Genomic DNA, 22065 nt, shown 5'->3' with positions numbered 1-22065 from the left:
GGTGTGTGTGTGTGGTCTTAGAGTGGAGTGGCTTAGAGTGGAGTGGCATAGAGTGGCCTGGAGTTAGGTGGCGTAGAGTGGTGTAGAGTGTCTTAGAGTGGAGTGGTATAGAGTTGAATAGAGTGGCGTAGAGTTAGGTGGCGTAGAGTGGTGTAGAGTGTCTTATAGTGGAGTGGTATAGAGTTGAATAGAGTGGCGTAGAGTTAGGTGGCGTAGAGTGGTGTAGAGTGTCTTAGAGTGGAGTGGCATGGAGTTGAATAGAGTGGCCTAGAGTTAGGTGGCGTAGAGTGGTGTAGAGTGTCTTAGAGTGGAGTGGCATAGAGTGGAATGGCGTAGAGTGGAGTGTCTTAGAGTGGAGTGGCATAGAGTGGCCTAGAGTTAGGTGGAGTGTCTTAGAATGGAGTGGCATAGAGTTGAATAGAGTGGCCTAGAGTTAAGTGGTGTAGAGTGTCATAGAGTGGAGATGCATAGAGTGGCCTAGAGCCTAGAGTTAGGTGGCGTAGAGTGGTGTAGAGTGTCATAGAGTGGAGTGGCATAGAGTTGAATAGAATGGCCTAGAGTTAGGTGGCGAACAGTGGTGTAGAGTGTCTTAGAGTGGAGTGGCATGGAGTTGAATAGAGTGGCCTAGAGTTAGGTGGCGTAGAGTGGTGTAGAGTGTCATAGAGTGGAGTGGCATAGAGTTGAATAGAGTGGCCTAGAGTTAGGTGGCGTAGAGTGGTGTAGAGTGACATAGAGTGGAGTGGTATAGAGTTGAATAGAGTGGCCTAGAGTTAGGTGAAGTAGCGTGGTGTAGAGTGTCTTAGAGTGGAGTGGCATAGAGTTGAATAGAGTGGCCTAGAGTTAGGTGGCGTAGAGTGGTGTAGAGTGACATAGAGTGGAGTGGTATAGAGTTGAATAGAGTGGTGTAGAGTGTCTTAGAGTGGAGTGGCATAGAGTTGAATAGAGTGGTGTAGAGTGTCTTAGAGTGGAGTGGCATAGAGTTGAATAGAGTGGTGTAGAGTGTCTTAAAGTGGAGTGGCATAGAGTTGAATAGAGTGGTGTAGAGTGTCTTAGAGTGGAGTGGCATAGAGTTGAAAAGAGTGGTGTAGAGTGTCTTAGAGTGGAGTGGCATAGAGTTGAATAGAGTGGCCTAGAGTTAGGTGGCGTAGAGTGGTGTAGAGTGACATAGAGTGGAGTGGTATAGAGTTGAATAGAGTGGTGTAGAGTGTCTTAGAGTGGAGTGGCATAGAGTTGAATAGAGTGGTGTAGAGTGTCTTAGAGTGGAGTGGCATAGAGTTGAATAGAGTGGTGTAGAGTGTCTTAGAGTGGAGTGGCATAGAGTTGAATAGAGTGGTGTAGAGTGTCTTAGAGTGGAGTGGCATAGAGTTGAATAGAGTGGTGTAGAGTGTTTTAGAGTGGAGTGGCATAGAGTTGAATAGAGTGGTGTAGAGTGTCTTAGAGTGGAGTGGCATAGAGTTGAATAGAGTGGCCTAGAGTTAGGTGGCGTAGAGTGGTGTAGAGTGTCTTAGAGTGGAGTGGCATAGAGTTGAATAGAGCGCCCTAGAGTTAGGTGGCATAGAGTGATGTAGAGTGTATTAGAGTGGAGTGGCATAGAGTTGAATAGAGTGGTGTAGAGTGTCTTAGAGTGGAGTGGCATAGAGTTGAATAGAGTGGTGTAGAGTGTCTTAGAGTGGAGTGGCATAGAGTTGAATAGAGTGGTGTAGAGTGTCTTAGAGTGGAGTGGTATAGAGTTGAATAGAGTGCTGTACAGGGGAGTGGTGTAGAGTTGAGTAGAGTGTAGGCCTGGGAAGTGAAATATGCTCCAGTCGCAGAGTTATCAGACTTTTCTGCACTCTGCACTGAGCATGCAGAGTTCTGAGTTTTTTCCTCACCCACCAATGCTAAGATGGCGAGCGTGAGTGAGGAGAATCCAATGCTAGACCGCCTCCCATCGAGATTTCTCAACATCTGCGATGGTCGCTGCTGCTCGCATTGAGAAACCTTCTGTTCACATTGAGGAAGCTGCGGCTCGAGTAGAACATCTACTCGAGTGGCAAAAAGAAGCAGCGCCCTCTTGCACCGCAAATTCGTGCTTGTTGGACTTGGCCCTTTTCCCCCAAACATTTTCGCTTTTACCCCCCTAATGTAGGATGTCTCCCCCATGGTAAAGGTTACTGAATAGGCCATGTGAGGTATGAGATGCCCTGTGTAATGTTAAATGCAATGCAATTGTGTGTGTGTGTGGTCTTAGAGTGGAGTGGCTTAGAGTGGAGTGGCATAGAGTGGCCTGGAGTTAGGTGGCGTAGAGTGGTGTAGAGTGTCTTAGAGTGGAGTGGTATAGAGTTGAATAGAGTGGCGTAGAGTTAGGTGGCGTAGAGTGGTGTAGAGTGTCTTATAGTGGAGTGGTATAGAGTTGAATAGAGTGGCGTAGAGTTAGGTGGCGTAGAGTGGTGTAGAGTGTCTTAGAGTGGAGTGGCATGGAGTTGAAGAGAGTGGCCTAGAGTTAGGTGGCGTAGAGTGGTGTAGAGTGTCTTAGAGTGGAGTGGCATAGAGTGGAATGGCGTAGAATGGAGTGTCTTAGAGTGGAGTGGCATAGAGTGGCCTAGAGTTAGGTGGAGTGTCTTAGAATGGAGTGGCATAGAGTTGAATAGAGTGGCCTAGAGTTAAGTGGTGTAGAGTGTCATAGAGTGGAGATGCATAGAGTGGCCTAGAACCTAGAGTTAGGTGGCGTAGAGTGGTGTAGAGTGTCATAGAGTGGAGTGGCATAGAGTTGAATAGAGTGGCCTAGAGTTAGGTGGCGAACAGTGGTGTAGAGTGTCTTAGAGTGGAGTGGCATGGAGTTGAATAGAGTGGCCTAGAGTTAGGTGGCGTAGAGTGGTGTAGAGTGTCATAGAGTGGAGTGGCATAGAGTTGAATAGAGTGGCCTAGAGTTAGGTGGCGTAGAGTGGTGTAGAGTGACATAGAGTGGAGTGGTATAGAGTTGAATAGAGTGGCCTAGAGTTAGGTGGAGTAGCGTGGTGTAGAGTGTCTTAGAGTGGAGTGGCATAGAGTTGAATAGAGTGGTGTAGAGTGTCTTAGAGTGGAGTGGCATAGAGTTGAATAGAGTGGTGTAGAGTGTCTTAGAGTGGAGTGGCATAGAGTTGAATAGAGTGGTGTAGAGTGTTTTAGAGTGGAGTGGCATAGAGTTGAATAGAGTGGTGTAGAGTGTCTTAGAGTGGAGTGGCATAGAGTTGAATAGAGTGGTGAAGAGTGTCTTAGAGTGGAGTGGCATAGAGTTGAATAGAGTGGTGTAGAGTGTCTTAGAGTGGAGTGGCATAGAGTTGAATAGAGTGGTGTAGAGTGTCTTAGAGTGGAGTGGCATAGAGTTGAATAGAGTGGTGTAGAGTGTTTTAGAGTGGAGTGGCATAGAGTTGAATAGAGTGGTGTAGAGTGTCTTAGAGTGGAGTGGCATAGAGTTGAATAGAGTGGTGTAGAGTGTCTTAGAGTGGAGTGGCATAGAGTTGAGTAGAGTGGTGTAGAGTGTCTTAGAGTAGAGTGGCATAGAGTTGAATAGAGTGGTGTAGAGTGTCTTAGAGTGGAGTGGTATAGAGTGGAATAGAGTGGTGTAGAGTGTCTTAGAGTGGAGTGGCATAGAGTTGAATAGAGTGGTGTAGAGTGTCTTAGAGTGGAGTGGCATAGAGTTGAATAGAGTGGTGTAGAGTGTCTTAGAGTGGAGTGGCATAGAGTTGAATAGAGTGGCCTAGAGTTGGGTGGCGTAGAGTGGTGTAGAGTGTCTTAGAGTGGAGTGGCATAGAGTTGAATAGAGTGGCCTAGAGTTAGGTGGCATAGAGTGATGTAGAGTGTATTAGAGTGGAGTGGCATAGAGTTGAATAGAGTGGTGTAGAGTGTCTTAGAGTGGAGTGGTATAGAGTGGAATAGAGTGGTGTAGAGTGTCTTAGAGTGGAGTGGCATAGAGTTGAATAGAGTGGTGTAGAGTGTCTTAGAGTGGAGTGGCATAGAGTTGAATAGAGTGGTGTAGAGTGTCTTAGAGTGGAGTGGCATAGAGTGGAATAGAGTGGCCTAGAGTTAGGTGGCTTAGAGTGGTGTAGAGTGTCTTAGAGTGGAGTGGTATAGAGTGGAATAGAGTGGCCTAGAGTTAGGTGGCGTAGAGTGGTGTAGAGTGTCTTAGAGTGAAGTGGCATAGAGTTGAACAGAGTGGCCTAGAGTTGGGTGGCGTAGAGTGGTGTAGAGTGTCTTAGAGTGGAGTGGCATAGAGAGGAATAGAGTGGCCTAGAGTTAGGTGGCTTAGAGTGGTGTAGAGTGTCTTAGAGTGGAGTGGCATAGAGTTTCATAGAGTGGCCTAGAGTTAGGTGGCTTAGAGTGGTGTAGAGTGTCTTAGAGTGGAGTGGCATAGAGTTTCATAGAGTGGCCTAGAGTTAGGTGGCTTAGAGTGGTGTAGAGTGTCTTAGAGTGGAGTGGTATAGAGTGGAATAGAGTGGCTTAGAGTTAGGTGGCTTAGAGTGGTGTAGAGTGTCTTAGAGTGGAGTGGCATAGAGTTGAATAGAGTGGTGTAGAGTGTCTTAGAGTGGAGTGGCATAGAGTTGAATAGAGTGGCCTAGAGTTAGGTGGCGTAGAGTGGTGTAGAGTGTCTTTGAGTGGAGTGGCATAGAGTTGAATAGAGCGCCCTAGAGTTAGGTGGCATAGAGTGATGTAGAGTGTATTAGAGTGGAGTGGCATAGAGTTGAATAGAGTGGTGTAGAGTGTCTTAGAGTGGAGTGGTATAGAGTGGAATAGAGTGCTGTACAGGGGAGTGGTGTAGAGTAGGCTAGAGTCTAGGCCTGGGAAGTGAAATATGCTCCAGTCGCAGAGTTATCAGACTTTTGTGCACTCTGCACTGAGCATGCAGAGTTCTGAGTTTTTTCCTCACCCACCAATGCTAAGATGGCGAGCGTGAGTGAGGAGAATCCAATGCTAGACGACCTCCCAGCGAGATTTCTCAACATCTGCGATGGTTGCTGCTGCTCGCATTGAGAAACCTTCTGTTCACATTGAGGAAGCTGCGGCACGAGTAGAACATCTGCTTGAGTGGCAAAAAAAAGCAGCGCCCTCTTGCACCGCAAATGGTGCAGTTCGTGCTTGTTGGACTTGGCCCTTTTCCCTAAAAAATGTTCGCTTTTACCCCCCTAATGTAGGATGTCTCGCCCATGGTAAAGGGTACTGAATAGGCCATGTGAGGTATGAGATGCCCTGTGTAATGTTAAATGCAATGCAATGGTGTGTACACTTATTTTCCCTCATTGTAAACATGTACTCTGGTGAAATGCTGCATTTGTGTTTTGCATTTAAAATGGCTGCCAAGGCTGTGCGTTGTGCCACCTGACTGCAGTAGGTTAGCGGTCTAGATGTTAGGTACCCAGCCATCCTTGCATTTGGAGGTAAAGTCTGGCACCCAGGGTGCTTTACTCCTCCTCCTGAGCCAGTTAGAACTAGTTCGCCTGAGAATTCTAGAGCTTCCAGCCTTTCTGGTACAGGGAGAGCAGTAGAGATGTGATGTGCAGAGACAGAGCTGGGACAGGAATGCGAGGGGACCTGCTGCCAGGGGATACCGCCACTTGGGCCTGTGTGCTGGGCCCTGCACCCATCTAGGACCCCCTACTGTCCCCAGGGCTTGTAAAGCCCCACTTCAGGAATTCAGGCTGCTGTGTAGGAGGAGGGCCACGCTGCAGTGGGGATGGTGAAAGCCTACCTCCCTGTTTTGATGATGCCCCCACTACCTGCTGACCTGGCCCAGTAGTGCCTACTGCTCTGTCCCCCGGGCCCCTGAAGAAGGAGGGCCCCCCTAGGTCCCTGAAGCTGCAGGGACCCTGCGCCACGCAAGCGCTACACAAAGAAGCGCCTAGAAGGGAAGGAGCATCTTGGCACCCGCCCAGGAGGTGAGGAGTGTTACCCCAGGGCTTTCTGCTGGGACTGTCCGCCCCCCTTGCGCTGTGTGCCTGGAAGTGCTGGCCTGCAGAAGACTTCCTGTGTCCCAAGAGCGCTGTGATCAAGACTGTCCTGCTGATTGCCTGCCAAGCGCTATAATCTGGGAAGCGCTGGCCTGTTAACTGAATTGTTGAGTGCCTGCTAAGCGCTATAATTGTGGAAGCGCTGTGCTGCAGAAGCCCTGGGTGGTCTTAAACTGCCTGAACTGTACTGCCTGCTGCTGGCCTGAGCGCTGTCAGCGCTGTTGTGACTGCCCCCAAAGCGCCGCTGTGTACTCTAAGCGCTGTACCTGCTGAGCGCAGTGTTGTGAGGATTGTGCCCTCAAGGAGCTGTGGCACCTGTATGCAGAGTTGTTCAAGGAGGGAGCCTACCCCTCATTGCCCCCGGGGCTAGTGTGTGGCTGCCACGGAGGCCGTCCTGCCCCCTGGAGACTGTAGTCGGGCCCCGTTGGCCCCTGGTAAACTGAAGCGCCCCGAAAGGAACTGAGGCTCCTGAGCTGGGCATCAGTAGAACAGATGCCTAGGGTTGATGTATTCAATGGTGTACTCGCATCGAGGAGGATGCCCTGTGCCCTGAGTTAAGCCTAGTGGTTGTATGCCCCCAGGTTCATCTTCAGTACACCCCTGAGGTATAGGGAGATATATGCACCAGGTGCTGATGTTGAGGTCCCTTGTTAAAGGTGTTTTAGGCCCGACAGGTTTCAGATTTACCTCCTGTTGTTAACGCTGTTGATGCCGTTCATATTGGCACAGTGTTGCTGGCCTAAGGAGTTTATCCACACGGGGCTTCCATGACTAACGTTTATCTTTCTGCAGAGGGCTGTTATCTGCAGACTGATGTTACCCCTGAGGTTCATATTTTACGCCTATTGATGGATTGTATGCTGATGCCATGCAGGAGGGGTCTTCACGCCTAATGATTTATTTTACGCTCCAGCCTTCTACCCAGGTGATGCTAAGGATGAATACCTGTGTTGTCCCTGCAATATTGACCCTATGTTTATGCATTTGCGAACATCCTTTTCATTTCAGCTGGACACTAATGGACTTACTTACCTTTTATTCTTTTTCCAATTTCCTTGTAAATAATCCCCCTGGTATACTTTGCTCTGGCGCCAGTTGGCGCCCCATTGTGATTACTGCTGTTATTGTGTTTTACCTTTGCAGGTTGGAGATAATACAAGACTTATTCTTTTTCCAACCAGAAGCAGTGTTGTGTCTCTTTTGTGGTGTGCCTGGTGTGTCGTCTATGGGTACTGCGTGGATGCTTCACACATGTCCTCTGAAGTTTGGCCTGCCCACTCTGCTCCATGCTACCCCCTGTAGAATTGGTAACCCCATTTCTAACAGTGCTGATTTTCCAGTGTGTAACAAACACCAGAGCTAAAAACCAGTCCGAACGGTGTGACCTAACGCACTCCACCGCTTGTGGAACTCCGCGTAGCATGGCTGAGTTTTTCGGCTCCGTGAACTCCACTCAGGCCTAGTAGATTGGAGTGCAGTAGAGTGGCATGGTGTAAAGTATGTAGAGTGGAGTGGGGTAGAGTGGAGTGCTGTAGAGTGGAGTGCTGTAGAGTGGAGTGCCTTAGAGTGGAGTAGGGTGGAGTGACGATGGCGTAGAGTGGAGTAAAGTGTCATAAAGTAGGGTGGCATAGCTTGGAGTGTTACAGAGTGGAGTAAAATTGAGACTAGTAGAATGGAGTGGTGTAGAGTGGCATAGAGTGTTCCAGAGTGGCATAGAGTTTTGTAGACTGCAGTGTTGTAGAGTTGCGCTGAATGGAGTGACAGAGTGTTGTGGGGTGTCGTATAGCAGTCTCATAGTGTGAAGTGTCATAGAGTGGAGTGGCATAGAGTGGCCTATAGTGAAGTGGCGTAGAGTGGCACAGAGTAGAGTGGCATAAAATGGAGTGACTTAGAGAAGAGTACAGTGTTGTAGAGGGGAGTGGAGTAGAATACGATGAAGTGTCAACGAGTGGAGTAGAGTGGCGTAGAATGGCGTCGAGCGAGTGACGTACAGTAGTGTAGAGTGGAGGGCATATAGTGACATCGAGTAGAATGGCATAGAGCAGAGTATGCACGGTGTGGTGGCACACTGCCATTACAGACAACACATTAGTAATTGAATCGACCATTACATTTGCACAGACACAGTTTTACTTAGAAAACTATACAGTGCACAAGCGACGAGTGAAAATGGCATCACCTACTGTATTGATTTGCTTTGATCGTATTAAAATATTTGTTTACATCATTGTCAGAATTTCAAAAAATTTGTATAATTATGTGCCTTCCTAAATGTTGATATGCTCTGAAATATTTGCACAGTTCTTTTACAGGCATTTACATTTTTTGTGTGCTAGAAAAATGCCTTTCCTTTCACTTCCCCATATTGTCAGATAAATCCTCTCACTTTGAAGTTAGAGAAAAAAAAGAAAACGCCAAGCTCCCTCGGATCAGCCCGATATTATTCAATGCCTACATGAGCCCTCTGATTGCTGTCATTAAGTCACATAATGTCAGCCTTGTGAAATATGCTGACGACACACGGCTTATTCTGTCACTGGAGGGGGATCATTCCGTCTCACTAGAAAAATGTCATGCCTGTATGCAGGATACGGTACACTGGCTGAGAAATAACTCCCTGCAATTCAACTGTGACAAAACAGAGATTCTATACTGTGCCACTGGGAAAGTGCCATTCTCACTCCCAACTGGTTTGTGGCCTATTCCGACGGGTACACCATTGGTGCAATCCTAGACGGTACGCAACCTGGTAATTAGTTTCAACGATAAGCTGAGTCTAGAAACTCAAGTTAATAAGATTGTGGGGAGCAGTTTCTCTCTCGTGAGAGTACTTCAGAAGATTCTTCCGATGTTACCAACCCTGGCCCGAGCACTAGTATTAAGGAGTGTTATTTTGAGTCGACTGGATTATTGCAACGCTTTGCTGCTGGAGTCTCCAAGGTACTTGATCGGGAGACTCGAGAGAATCCAGATTGTGGCGGCAAAGCTTGCTTTAATGAGACCACGGCGGTCATCGACATCCCAGGCGCTGGCGGAGCTGCATCGGCTCCCTGTATTACAAAGGATACAATTGAAATCGCTCTGCATTGTTTTTAAGGCACTGCACGGTCTTGGGCTTAAACCGTTGCAGAGCAAATTTGGATGGTATGTCCCCATCCGCAGTCTTTGCTCTTCCTCGGCCAATCTGGTAAAAGTACCCAGGATTAAAAGAAAAACATTGGGGGGAAGAACCTTTAGCATTGCAGCAGCGCAGCTTTGGAATGGTCGTCCCACTGATCTGAAACAGAGGAAGGACCTGCTGCAGTTTCAAAAGAAAATAAAGACCTGGCTCTATCCCAGAGCATAAGCATTCTAATGTAGCATAGTTTTCCTTCTGCACTTCTGGTGGCCGTGCACGTGTATCTCAGCGCCAGGATGCCTGTAGGGTTACAGTGCGATTTATAAAAATTGATAACAATAACGATTTAGGTGATGTTCCTGCTCCTGCCCTCTTGAGCCCTGAGACCAGGAGCAGCCTGAGCATCGCCAGTCGTTAGACGTGGCGAGCCGGGTGCAGCCGCTGCAAACCCTCCGTGTCCATGATGGTCATCAATAAACTTCAACGAGTCAGGCTAAGTCCTTCACATGTGTTCAGTCTTAGGATGTGGACACACACTGGGTGGCGGGAGGGACACTGAGAGACAGACATGACTTGGCTTAATCTGGAGGAACTTTACAGGGGACCGAAGGAGTGAAACATCAGAAGTAAGGTGGGTCCGCTGACCCGGGTTCACTTCCAGCTCCTGAGGACCTGAGACATGACCCAAGGGGTGACACCATTGAGAGACTTCTGAGAGGAGTGAGAGGGAGACATGAGTCCCTGGGTTTTGGCAGGATTGAGCTCCAGACAATGAAGAGGACATCCAGCTCTCACTGGAATGAAGGCGGCCCTTTCAGTGCCATATTTCAGTGTTTGAGTGCCTAGATACCCTCACGGGTGACAAGAAGCGCTTTACATATCTACTGATTGATTGAGCACATGTTTAGACAAATCTGAGTGTCTTCTCAAGATCGATTGATGGGACCTGGTGACGGCCTTTAAATCGCCAAGCAGGACTCCGTGTATGTTTAATCTCCTGAGTAACTGCTTTAGAGCTGACCTTTGAGGAACCCCAGTGGGCCTGGGTGATGCATTCCCACTGGTCATGGCATGTGGGGAAGATGAGAACTAGTTCAGTTCCTTACCTGAACAACTCATGAGCATGGAGAAGACGGGGGCAGTTCTCCTTGGTCGATTCAAATGAAAGCCGCTGATAGGTCGAGAAGGACCTGCACGCATGAAATTAAATTAAATGAAAAAGGCTTTTATATAGCACATGGCTACCCGGGAGCATCCCAGCGCTGTAGGGGCAACTAGACTGGGGAGAAACCCTATGGAAAAAGCCAGGTCTTTAGCTGTTTCCGGAATGTAAGATGGTTGTATTCCCTACGAAGATGTAGTGGAAGGGTATTCCAGAGTTTAGCGGCATTGTAAGCATGAGTGAATGAATACAAGAAGCTGCCTTCGCTATCACACACTGATATAACTCATTACATTAACTGAGATGTTTGCGACATGTTACGATTGCAACCTGATTACAGAGTTTATTGCAAAAGACTAGAGTAAGTGGATCGGTGGGAAGCAACAAATTCTCTCCAGAACGGTACCTATGACATGGAAAGACTCTACCGATATATAGGCCTATTCAACACCAAACTATGCATTCACCCCCCCCTCTTGAAAATGTCATTTTCATCTGTTCAGGATAGTCTGATGTGGCTGAGTTACATAAAAATACAATATTTAGCCTTATTCAAATATTTGAGAAGCAGAAAGAAACTGTAAAGGGAGACGTTGATAGAGGTACAGCACGTAGAAGCAGCGCATGAAGAATACGATTCTGTGTCGATCCTTCTATATTTGTGACTCGAGTGCCTTCGGTTCGTTGATGATGTCTCATTACTTGCGCCTCTGCACTACCCATCTCCCGTCAACACGCTGTGATGGTCGCCGACGGCTAGTAGAAGCAGAGGACTTCTTGAGAGCCTCAAGCCTTCGTTTAAGGAGGCAGAAGGCCACGGTGAGTCCATACATGGAACTGATGAAGAGTGCGCTCAGGTAGACATAAAATGCCTCACCGAGAACTCCATACAGGTCAACTGGAAGAAAGAAAAACACAAGTGAGTCAAGAGTTCAGGACTACAAAGAGTTCATCTGTACGACTCAGGACTGAGTGAACACACATGAGTCACAACATTAGGACTACATCGGGTTCATCTGTATGGTTAAGCCTGACATAACACACACACGTCAAGACTTTAGGACTACAAATGTGTGTTTGTTTGTAAATTGGGGATAGCAGATTAGGTGTCGGTTCTGCTAGGGATCCCGCTGTCTTGTTCTTGTTTGATTCACATGAGTCAAGACTTTAGGACTACAAAAGGTTTATCAGGACTAAGAGAACACACAAGTCAAGACTTACAAATTGTAAGATACCGCCTCTCTGTACAGAGAACTAAAATGAAGTACACTATGTAGAGAGTGCGAGAAATCCCCAGAGGAGAAGAGAGGCAACAGGTAGATAATATTAACTCTGTATTTGTGATAGTGTGGCCAAGAGGTTAGGTTTATCAGAGGGCAGTGTTAAGCATTTGTTGTACTCACAGAAGCAATAAATGAGACAAACACTCAAGAATAAACCAGAGGCCAATTTTGTATAAACATAACAAGATTCTTTATATATGTTGTGAGAAGCAAGACTTGAAATCAAAAATATACATTGTATAGTTTTAATACTTGAATAAACACTTAGATTGCTTGTGGTTGTCAAAATTAAAGCAGTGTAGTTCAAAGCATGCAGTACTTTCGGTTTCTAGGTTCTTGGTGGTCGATACCGTCAAATAGTTACCATCGCGGTTGGCAGGGAAAGCAATGGAAGTGGAAAATTGTAATGGAGTTCAGTAGACCGTCAAAACCGTTACCTTCGTGGTCACCAGCAGCAGGTCAGTCGGAGTGAATGGATTCGGAACACCGCCAACCCGGCGGTCACGGTCACTGGAGGATGGTGGATTTGAATAACAGAGTACCGCCAACTCAGTTACTGTCGCTGATAGGAGGATTCAGTCAAGGAGTTTTGGTTGACCACGGTCCAGTGGAGGGTCAGAGGTCATCTTCACCAGTGGGAGGAAGGTCTTTGGGGGGCCAGGGCTTGGGTACAGCAGGCAGACAATTTATACCTGGATAAGGAGTACCGGAGGCTGTAGGGGCTTTTTTCAGAGATCACTGGCAGTAGTTAGGCCACAGGTGTGAGGCAGGGTGGACCGTCACAGGGGAGGAGTTTGTGCCAACATTGCTGATTTGCGCTGTCGACACCACTGAAAAGAGGATACAGGTTCTCAGGAACGGGGCTGTTTCCAGTGTCAGTCGTTTTGCTGAGAGGATTCCTCGAGTTGATGGAGGCATGCAGGAGTCGGTTCCACCAGACTGGTGAGCCAACAGGCCTGGGATGCTGCAACCTTTCTTTCAGAGGGGAGTTGCATCAACACGGAATGTGCCGGTCCTCAACCACAGTGGTTTCTTCACCGGCCGACACCGGGGACTAGAGCCTCTAGCCCAATTGGTGGATTGGCAATTTGCAGAAGACTGAACGGCTCTGGGATTTCTCGGCGTCCTCGCAGGTATCAGGAGTGACAGCAGGTTGCAAAGGTCGAGTCCTTAGCAGCAGCAGGAGTTTTGTGCCAGTTTCCTCTGCATCAGGGTCTCAGTTCTTGAACCGCAGCGATCTTCTTCCCTCCTCTTCTTGTGTCTGTTGAATCTCAAGTCTGGTTCTCGGGGAGTCACCTAAATATTGAATTTAGGAGCGTTTTTAGGGGAGGCCAAGTAGCAGCCAATGGGCTGCCTACCTGTAGGGTGCCGACTCCCTCTGTATGTTCACCCCACGTGTGGAGTGTACATACTCTAACTCATAATAAGCTAATATCCCCATCCTCAAGATGGCGGATAGTGAAAAGTGGGGTCTACCTCGCCTTCCTCACCTGAGGGGTGGAACAAAGTGACGGTAGGCCCACCACCTACTTTACCTAATTTTCCTGCCAGTCCTCCCGCCATAGTGGAGCAGGACTGTGGGGTTGCACTCTGCTAAAAACAGCAGTGGGCTGAGGGCAGGCTTCCAAGGTGGCATGGCCTTTGAAGTTCCTGCTTTTTCCTGGGGCAAATCCTGCAGGAGGAAAGGTGTGACCACCTCCACACAGACCAGATATTGTATCTGGATCCAGAGAGCACTGGCTCTAGACTCGGGGTCCAGAAACATGTCTGGTAATGACAGGCTTGCAGGGACAACACTAGTGTTTGGTAGGTCTCAGGGACCCTCTAGCAGGGTCTGCAGTGTAAATGTATTAATAAATCAAATACTGACTTCAGCAGGGATCTATTAAGACAAGATGTTTGGTACCAAACATCTTAGAAATCAGTAAAGCCATCATGGAGCTCGGAAACTCGCGTTGATCCAGCCCGTGTACTCCTTATGGCTTCCCTGTTCGGTTACAACAACCAGAATGGACTGGATATTGTAGGAACCTATCTGCTTGTGCTGATAGGCCCTAACATTGGATATAGTACACCCTGCCTTAGAGCTAAAAGCCTGTCATAGGGGTGACATACCTATATCTATTGCATTGTGAGGGTGGCATGGCACACAGGGCTGTGTGCCATGCCGAATCTTTGTTTTTTCCTGCACCTGGACACGCAGTATGCAATAGCAGCACCACCTGGTCCTGGTGAGGGGTACCTAGGGGACCTCTTGGAATGGAATGGAATAAGAATTTATATAGCGCAAAACTGCCACCCTACGGGTATTCTGGCGCTTGGATCAAAAAATATACATCAAAAAGCAGGATCAGTTGTCAGTAGAAAGGAAACTAAGAAGCATTGCTTGGAAAAAACCAGGTTTTCAGACTCTTCCTAAAACCGGCCAATGAGCTCGCCTGTCTAAGAGTCAGAGGCAGCTCATTCCAAATGCGTGAGGCCATCACTCCGAAAGCTCTACCCCCCTTCTGGGATCTCTTAAATCTGGTAGTTGTAATCAGACTAGTATTTGACGAGCGGAGCTGCCTCCGTGGGTTATACCAAGTGAACATTTCTTGCAAAGACATGGGATCGTGGCCATGTACTGCCCTATATACAATGCAGAGAGATTTAAAACAGATTGTCTCCCCAATGGGCAGCCAAAGAAGATCTCTTAAAGCCAGTGTCGTAGAAGACCTGCGTTGTCTATTTAGCGCCAACTTTGCTGCCATTGCCTGTACACTCTGCAACCCCTCACAATATATTACGGTGCTCCCAGATACAGGGAGTTGCAGTAGTCCAACCTACTCAAGATTACACTTCTCACTACAAGCGGTCGAGTGTCTTCAGGAAGTAGGGGAAGGATCTTTCGTAATATTTGTAACAAAGAAAGGCAAACACTGGCAGTTTTGTTAGCTTGTACGTCCATTCGGAGATTTTCATCTACCATAACTACCCGATGGCGCACCACATTGGCCGGCACCAGAGATTCATCCTCAGGAGTGAGCTTGAACTCTGTCTGCAGGTGTCGAGGCAATCTGGTGGCCGGACAGTACACCACCTCTGTTTTTCCCCCATTAAACTGTAGGGAGTGTTTCCTAAGCCAGTCCGCAGTTTGACACATGCACTCCTGGAAGGTATCCATGGATACCGCTTGTTTCCCCTCCAGGGAGAACACCAGGTGAGTGTCATCCTTATAGTTGACCAGGTCTACCCCGTAAGACTTAATGATGGGGAATAGAGGGCGTAGATAGATGCTGAAAAGGATCGGGCTTATTGCGGAGCCCTGTGGCACCCCGGGATGGACTGGGGACATGTCAGAGATACACTGTGTTAAGGATACAGCCTGTAGTCTTGCTGACAGGTAAGATCGTAGCCACTGCAGGGCCCGCCCTTTAACCCCTATACTTTCCAATCTCTCAACCAGCAGGGTATGGCGCACCGTATCAAATGCGGCTGACATCAGTCCCCATGCCCTGGTAACCAGGGGTACCATTTACTGGGGGCTTACAGGGGAAACAGCAGTTGCGCCAATGGTGGTATGATTTTAAGGAAAGGAGATCTGCCTCTGGGAACCTGGTTAGCCGAGGCCCAGTGCACTTACAGTACGAAATCAAATCAGACATGCAGCAAAAAGTGGGGGACTAACCATGTCAAAAGAGATGCTTTCCAACACAAAAGGTTTATCTAATGAACCAGGACTGAGAGAAGACACTCGAGTCAAGACTTTTAAGACTGCAAAAGGTTTATCTTATGAATCATGGCTGAGAGAAGACACAAGTCAAGACCTTACGACTAAAAATCAATCAGTCAAACATTTGCAGAGCATGGCAAGTCACCTCTGAGGGTCTTTAGGCGATGATGCTGTTTACTGCTCCTGCAGAGATTTAATCATTCAAACATCCAGGTCTTTAGTTCTCTTCCGAATGGCTGGAGTAATGGGGAGGCCCCGAGATGCATGGGGAGGGTGTTCCAAGCCTTGGAGGCCTGGTGCGATAAGGAGCGCCCTCCACGGTTGGCCGATGGATCCGTGAGAAGTCTGCGAGGGAGATGGAAGCTGATCAAAGGTGTCTGGTCTGTTGGTGGAGGGTCAGGATTTTGTTGATGTTCGCTGGTCCTTCGTTGTGCAGGGCCTTGTAGGTGTGTGTCAGCATCTTGACCTGGCATCTCTTCTGAATCGGGAGCCAGTGGGTTCTTCTGTGTAGGTTGAGTACGAGTCTTGCAGCTTAGTTCTGCATAGTCTGGAGTGTCTTCACGAGGTGTGCAGTGGCTCCTACGTAGAGCGTGTTTCCATAGTCCAGTCCGCTGGTGATGAGGGCCGGCGTGACGGTCCTTCTGGAATCTGCCGGGAGCCACCTGCAGATCTTGCGGAGCATCCGAAGATGGGGAAGCAGGAGGATGATACTGTGTTCACTTGCGTCTCCATGGATGGCTTGCCATCTGGGATGATGCCGAGGTTGCGGGCGTGGTATGCTGGGGTGGAGGGGTGCCGTGCTCCGCGGGACATCGCGCGTCAGTCCATGGCAACATGATATTCCTAAAGGTGGGGACTTTTGTATTTTCTGTTTTGAGTTTGAGACAGTCTTCCTTCATCCAGTCTGTGACATTCATCGTGCATCTGTGGAAGTTATCTTTAATGGTGGAGGGATCTTCGGACAGTGAGAGGATGAGCTGTGTGTCGTCTGCGTAGGAGATGATGTTCGGTCTGTGTGATCTGATGGTAGCAGCCAGGGAGGTCATGTAGGTGTTGAAGAGGGTCGATCCTTGGGGGTCTCTGCAGATGATCTTCTTGGGCTCTGAGGTGAACAGTGGGAGGTGGATCCTTTGGGTTCTGCCGGTGAGATATGAGGTGATTCATTTGAGGGAGTTACCTTGAATCCAGATCTGATGGAGTTTGTTGATCAGGATATGGTGGGCGAGGGTGTAAAATATAGAGGAGAGGCCCAGAAGGATGAGGGCTGCTGTTTCCCCGCTGTCCAGGAGAGCTCTGTTGTTGTCTGTGTCTGTGATCAGGGCTATCTTGGTGCTGTGGTTAGCTCGAAATCTGGATTAGGAGTGGTCCAGGAGGTTGTGGTCTTCTAGGTGTTGGGTGGGTTGCTGGTTGATCGCTTCCTCAATTACCTTTGCTGCATAGGGGAGGAGAGAGATGGGCTGGTAGTACTTCATTTCGGCTGGGTCGGAGGGTGTTTTTTTCAGGAGGGGTCTCACTTCTGTGTGTTCCCAGTCCTCAGGGAAGGAGGCTGTGGTGAAGAAGGTGTTCAGAACCCCCTGAGCTTATTGCCGATTCTCTTGCTTCCGAGGTTGAAGATGTGGTGAGGGCATGGGTCCATGGGTGCTCCAGAGTGCACAGAGTTCATGATGGAGATAGTGTCTTGTGCGGTGAGGAATTTCCATTAGTTGTGAAGGTGGTCGGGGTGTGTGTTCATGGGTGTGAGGTGGTTGATGTTGTCTGGGGTGGAAAGTTGGTGTTCAAAGTTTTCATAGTTGGCCAAGATGTTGTTGTGGTTAAATGGTTTGTCTGTATGACTCAGGACTGAAAGAAAACACGTGAGTCAAGACTTTAAGATTGCAAACTGCTATTGTTATGAATTAGGATTGAGGGGCACACATGAGTCAAGAATTCAAGACTGCAAATGGTTTATCTCTATTCATTATCAGTCATGACTGCTACAACACACATAAAACAAGACTGTGAGAAGACACATGTACCATACATTGTTAGGGGCTGTTTATTTGGTGGGTTTTACTCCTGTGACTACAGCAGATGGACCAAATCAGAAAACCCCTTTAACAGAACCAATACAAAAATGTATTCTAGAGCAATACAGCTGGTCACCACTTGCAGCCCTCCATCAGTCAACTACGAATCAGGAGATTGGGAGGGGAAACATCCTTTACAACGTAACTGGTACAACGCGGTACCGTTACGACGCAGCTTTAACAACGAAAGTCGTTACAAGGACTTTCGCTGGAGGGCGCTCTAGGATAGGGGATAGTTTAATTTACTATCCAACACCTTCCCTACTATCCACGGGGACTGGTGTTGGAATAGTAAATTAAACTATTCACTATCAGCGCCCCCCCAACGCAAGTCGTTGTAACGACTTGCGTTGTTAAAACTGCGTCGTAAAGGAACGCGTTGTAACGGTATGCGTTGTACCGTCATACATCCGATTGGGAGCGTAGGTGCAACAGTAATTTAACTCCATAATTCCCTGCTGCAGTTAATCAAAAGAATTGTGACTGGTGCCCGAGCCACCTGTCGCAGTCCACACCTCTCACCACTAAAATTCTTGATTTGAGTCAACCAACTCAGTACGGCTTGGGTCCTAACAAACGTGTACAGCTAGATCCCTACAGGGACAATGGGTGTAGAACAAAACTCCCACCCGCAAATTACTATCCCAATAGTAGATGAACATCATAATATCACGACCTCAGTGATCGCATCAGTCAGATTCGGTCTCGCCCGCTGCAGTGGGCTACATTACTCGAACTCGTGTTCTCTAATCCTTTGGACTCTGTGAGCCTCTGTGGTTTTGCAACACATCTCTGGGGGCGGGGAAAGGGATCTTTATTGTCTTCCTCTCCTTCTGTGAGACTAAAAATAAATTCAAAATGGTACTAGTCCTGCAGGACTAGTACCTTAAAAAATGTCCTCGACCTAACTGCAACCTACTTGACCTCCGTCTCTGAAAGGGGAGCAAATGTGACACTATAACAAGATTTAAAGGCATCTTTATTGCTCATTAACTTTGTGAGCAATAACAATGCCTTTAAATCTTGTTATCTTGTCACATTTGTTCCATTTTCACAGACAGAGGACGAAAGTTGGTTTATTTTCCTACTCGCCAGAAAAGGCGAGTAGGACCTAAAAACAGCTCAACCTTGTTAAATTTAGCTCGACTATGCTAGCGGTCGAGTGGAATTTACGAGCCCTGTTCCCTTTCAGTTTATTTCCGAATGCTGTCCTCCTTGCCCTCTGACTGGAACTGTGGCCCTGTTGGGTGATTCCAGCGGTATCTCAAGAGTCTGGCTGCTGATTCATTCATCATAGTCTTTCATGATATGATGACACTTTTGAGTAAGTTTACTACTTTTAGGTATTCAAAACTGCAAGTCTGTAATAACTTACACTTTTTTAATAAGTCCAGAACCATACATGAACAACCACTGGTACTGCAATACCCTCCCATTGAAAGTAACAGAGGTAGGGACGTAAAATTAAACATCATAGGAAATATTGTCAAATTATATTGAATTATATTAAATAGTTTAGCATATAAATAAGTACAAATTATTGTTACAAAAATATTGAATATTTGTAAATACTTATTATTTAATTATAAAATATTAAAAACCTATTTTGAATTAAAAAAATTATGTTATATTATTATTTTTTAAATTTAAAATACGTTGAAATATTTCAACATTTAAAACGTACAAGAGTATAAACTTACTCAGGTGTTTGCAGTTTGTGAATCAAGCCCTCTGTGATGCACAGATGGAGGGAATCTCCCTCACCTTCCTCCTTATGGCGCGGATCCGCACATGGACTTTGCATGGGCGGCTGTCAATGTCTTCACATTTGTTGAGGAGGTGTCGTGTTTGCATCTTCAACATGGAGATGGTCTCCATCGCGAGCCAATCCGTTTCAACCAGCCTTCGGGCAGCTGTTCGTTTGCTTCCACTCTCCCATGCAGGTGTTTCACATCTGACCTGAGGTCTGTGAGGTCCTTGCAGATGTCGGATCACAGCTTCTCCAGTCCTTCCTCTTGAGTCGCATCCATATCTTCTTGGAGGTATCCAGGCATGATGAAAAGCCGTCTCTAGTGATGTCCGATGATTGCTTGGACGCTCTATAGGGACCCTCGCTTTCTCCCCTCCAGGGGTCCTCTCTGTGCTCTTCTGTGCAGTCACTGCTTGCTCCTCTATGCCCTGTCCCTGGGGTCTTCCACTAGATGCATAGATACATTTCCCCATGGGAGAATCCAGTACTTAATTTGTAAAATATTAAATGCTAGGTCTCTGACCAGGAGGCCACTGCAGCTTGCACCATCCACCGCTCTTGTCATTGTTACCAAAACACCTAGTAACCATCTCTTTTTCATGTGAATGCGACAGCTCAGATTATTCCAGGTCCCCAAAGCTTGAATATATATTGTATTCCTAAACAATGGTTTTTCTGCTCATCTCTTAATTAGATGAGCAGCAGCACCTTGTGGTAGACTGTTTTAAATATGGTGTTGACAATTAGGTGCCGGGAAACTAATTATGTGCCAGTGCTGAGCACCGGAAAGCACCGGCTCAAATTAAGCACTGGAATCACTGCCGATCATAGACGACCACCCCCTCACCTCCTTAAACATAGACAATGGGCTGCGCAGGGCAGCACAGCTAGGAGCTCTCTCTGGGTTTGATGTGGCACAGGTGTGTGTGGTCTTTCTGCAGCCTTAATGGCCACCCAGAACTCACAGGCCTGTTTCATAGGCCGACACCCAGGGTATCCAAACCCCACGCACGAGTAATTTAGGGTGCTGTAATCTGCTCGCACATCTATTATCAAAGAAACGGATACAGTTTGGACTGAAAGAGCACAGGCGCTAGGAGCAGCTCTGGGCAGCGGTGGCCAGTGTGCAAGGAGAAAGTGGCCCCACTGGCCTGTGCTTGAATGACAAAATACAGCAATAATCAGGGTTCAGTGCGCCCCTCAAGTATCTGGGCCCCGGTGCCCCTGCACCTGTTGCACCAATGGAAGCTATGTCCCTGGCCCTGGCGGACACTTGTTTCTTGGACCAGTGGGAGCCCTAGGCATGAAGGGCGGGCTCTTCCATGAAATAACTGGACCCAAAAAGTCTGCCTCAGTTGTGCATAAGTCATCGGCTTTCTTTATGTGACATTCATGCATTTGGTCCCACAGTATTGGATTTAAATATAATTTCAATGTAGTGTAAGGAAAGTATTTTTTAATATACAATCCGCACTTTCAGATGAGATTACTTATAATGGAAAATTCAACACTTTGTGGAGAATTGTCTTCCTAATACCACCCTAGGTTGGATCAACTGCACTGGCGGGTTCTCTTGCATTTAGCGCTGTCTCCAGAATTGGACGATTCTATATGGGATAAGGTACCCCCGCTGTATATTATAAGGATACTGCGAGTCACCAATGAGTTCCAGGAACATAGAGAGGAATGAGGCTGAAGGCCGAGTTCCTTTATAAGATTATGGAACTGCAAGGTGAATTGCAATATCCTCATCATGTATGACGGGGTACTTTATTCCTAATAATACATGGGCACAACATCACATTTCCCACTAACCACTTACCTTCTTGATATCCAGCTCTTTGGCATAAAAGAGAGAGCATTTTTGCAAACATGAAGAAAAAAACGGAATATCTGTGAAACAGTGACAGATTTCTTGCAAGGAGAAATCCGAATCAGTTTAATCCAGGTTAGTTTTTGAAAAAGGCACACTAGCTTGAAATGTATAGAAAGGCAACACTCAGGAAGATTTTAACTCTTCTATAATTACCTAAGGAGTGCAAAAATAAATGTGCTGTCAAAAATATTTCCTTTCTGATTGTCACTGTCATTCAGCTTGAAAAACAGAGGAGAAAGAAAGGAAAGACGCCTTTTCTTTTCATTCCATAAACAGCTGCTTTCATTATCCTTTGTGACCTGATCTGCCCCCCCCCCCCCCCCCCCCCCTCTGCTGCTGGGTCTGTCACTAGGCCCTGTGATCTCAGAACTCAACAGTAATAAGTTATTACTGTTGAGTTCAGACATCTTTTCTTCATAATCGGTGTCTGGGTGCGTCACAAGTCCCTGATTATATATGGGATAAAGTACCCCCTGCCATACATTATAAGGATATTGCAAGTCACCAAGGAGTTCTATGACCATATAGAGGAAAGAGGTCGAAGGCTGAATTCCTTTATAAGGCCATCGAACCCTGAGGTGACTTGCACTATCTTTGTCACGCAGAGCACTGGGATACTTTATTCCTTATAATACATGGCATACTATCACCTTTCCCACAAACCACTTACATGCTTGATGTGTAGCTCTTCCACATGGAAGAGAGCATATTTGCTAACATAAAGAATAAAAATAGCATCTCTAGTGCAAAAGTACACATTTCAAGAAGGTTGTAAGATCATTATTGCAAAAAGATATTAGAGAAGTTTAATACAAGTATGATTTTTTTAAAGGCACAGTAGAAACATGCAGAAAGATCCTAACGTTTCCATCACCACACAAAGAGTGCACAAAATAAACATGTTGCAAAATTCTGCTTGTCACTGTGCAGCTGTAGAAACACAGCAGAAAAAAAAGTGAAAATACACTTTTATTTTGTCCACAGCAGCTCTCCTTATATTCCTTGACCTGGCCTGCCTTTCCCTTCAGCTGCTGGCTCTGGCATCAGGCAGTGCAATGTCACAAGGACTCTGTAATAAATGATTATTGTTGAGTTCTGACGTCACTTCTTTGTAATCAGTGACAGAGTGCATCAT

At 47.0% G+C, this 22065-nt stretch overlaps 1 protein-coding gene across 1 annotated transcript in view; it reads right to left on the bottom strand.

The window, feature by feature from the left end:
- Positions 1 to 8075: 8075 nt before the first annotated feature.
- Positions 8076 to 22065, bottom strand: part of LOC147678766 (immunoglobulin lambda-1 light chain-like) — a 52967-nt gene continuing 38977 nt past the window's right edge. Inside the window, exon 5 of the mRNA XM_086946221.1 lies at positions 8076 to 11141. Within this exon, the coding sequence (XP_086802347.1) occupies positions 10942 to 11141 (200 nt within the window). The 3' untranslated portion in view covers positions 8076 to 10941. The remainder of the gene's footprint in view (positions 11142 to 22065) is intronic.

This window comes from Lissotriton vulgaris, chromosome 12, assembly GCF_964263255.1.
Source record: "Lissotriton vulgaris chromosome 12, aLisVul1.2, whole genome shotgun sequence".
Taxonomy (NCBI): Eukaryota; Metazoa; Chordata; class Amphibia; order Caudata; family Salamandridae; genus Lissotriton; species Lissotriton vulgaris.
Note: the sequence above shows the minus strand (reverse complement) of the source record. Positions and strands in the feature narration are given on the sequence as shown.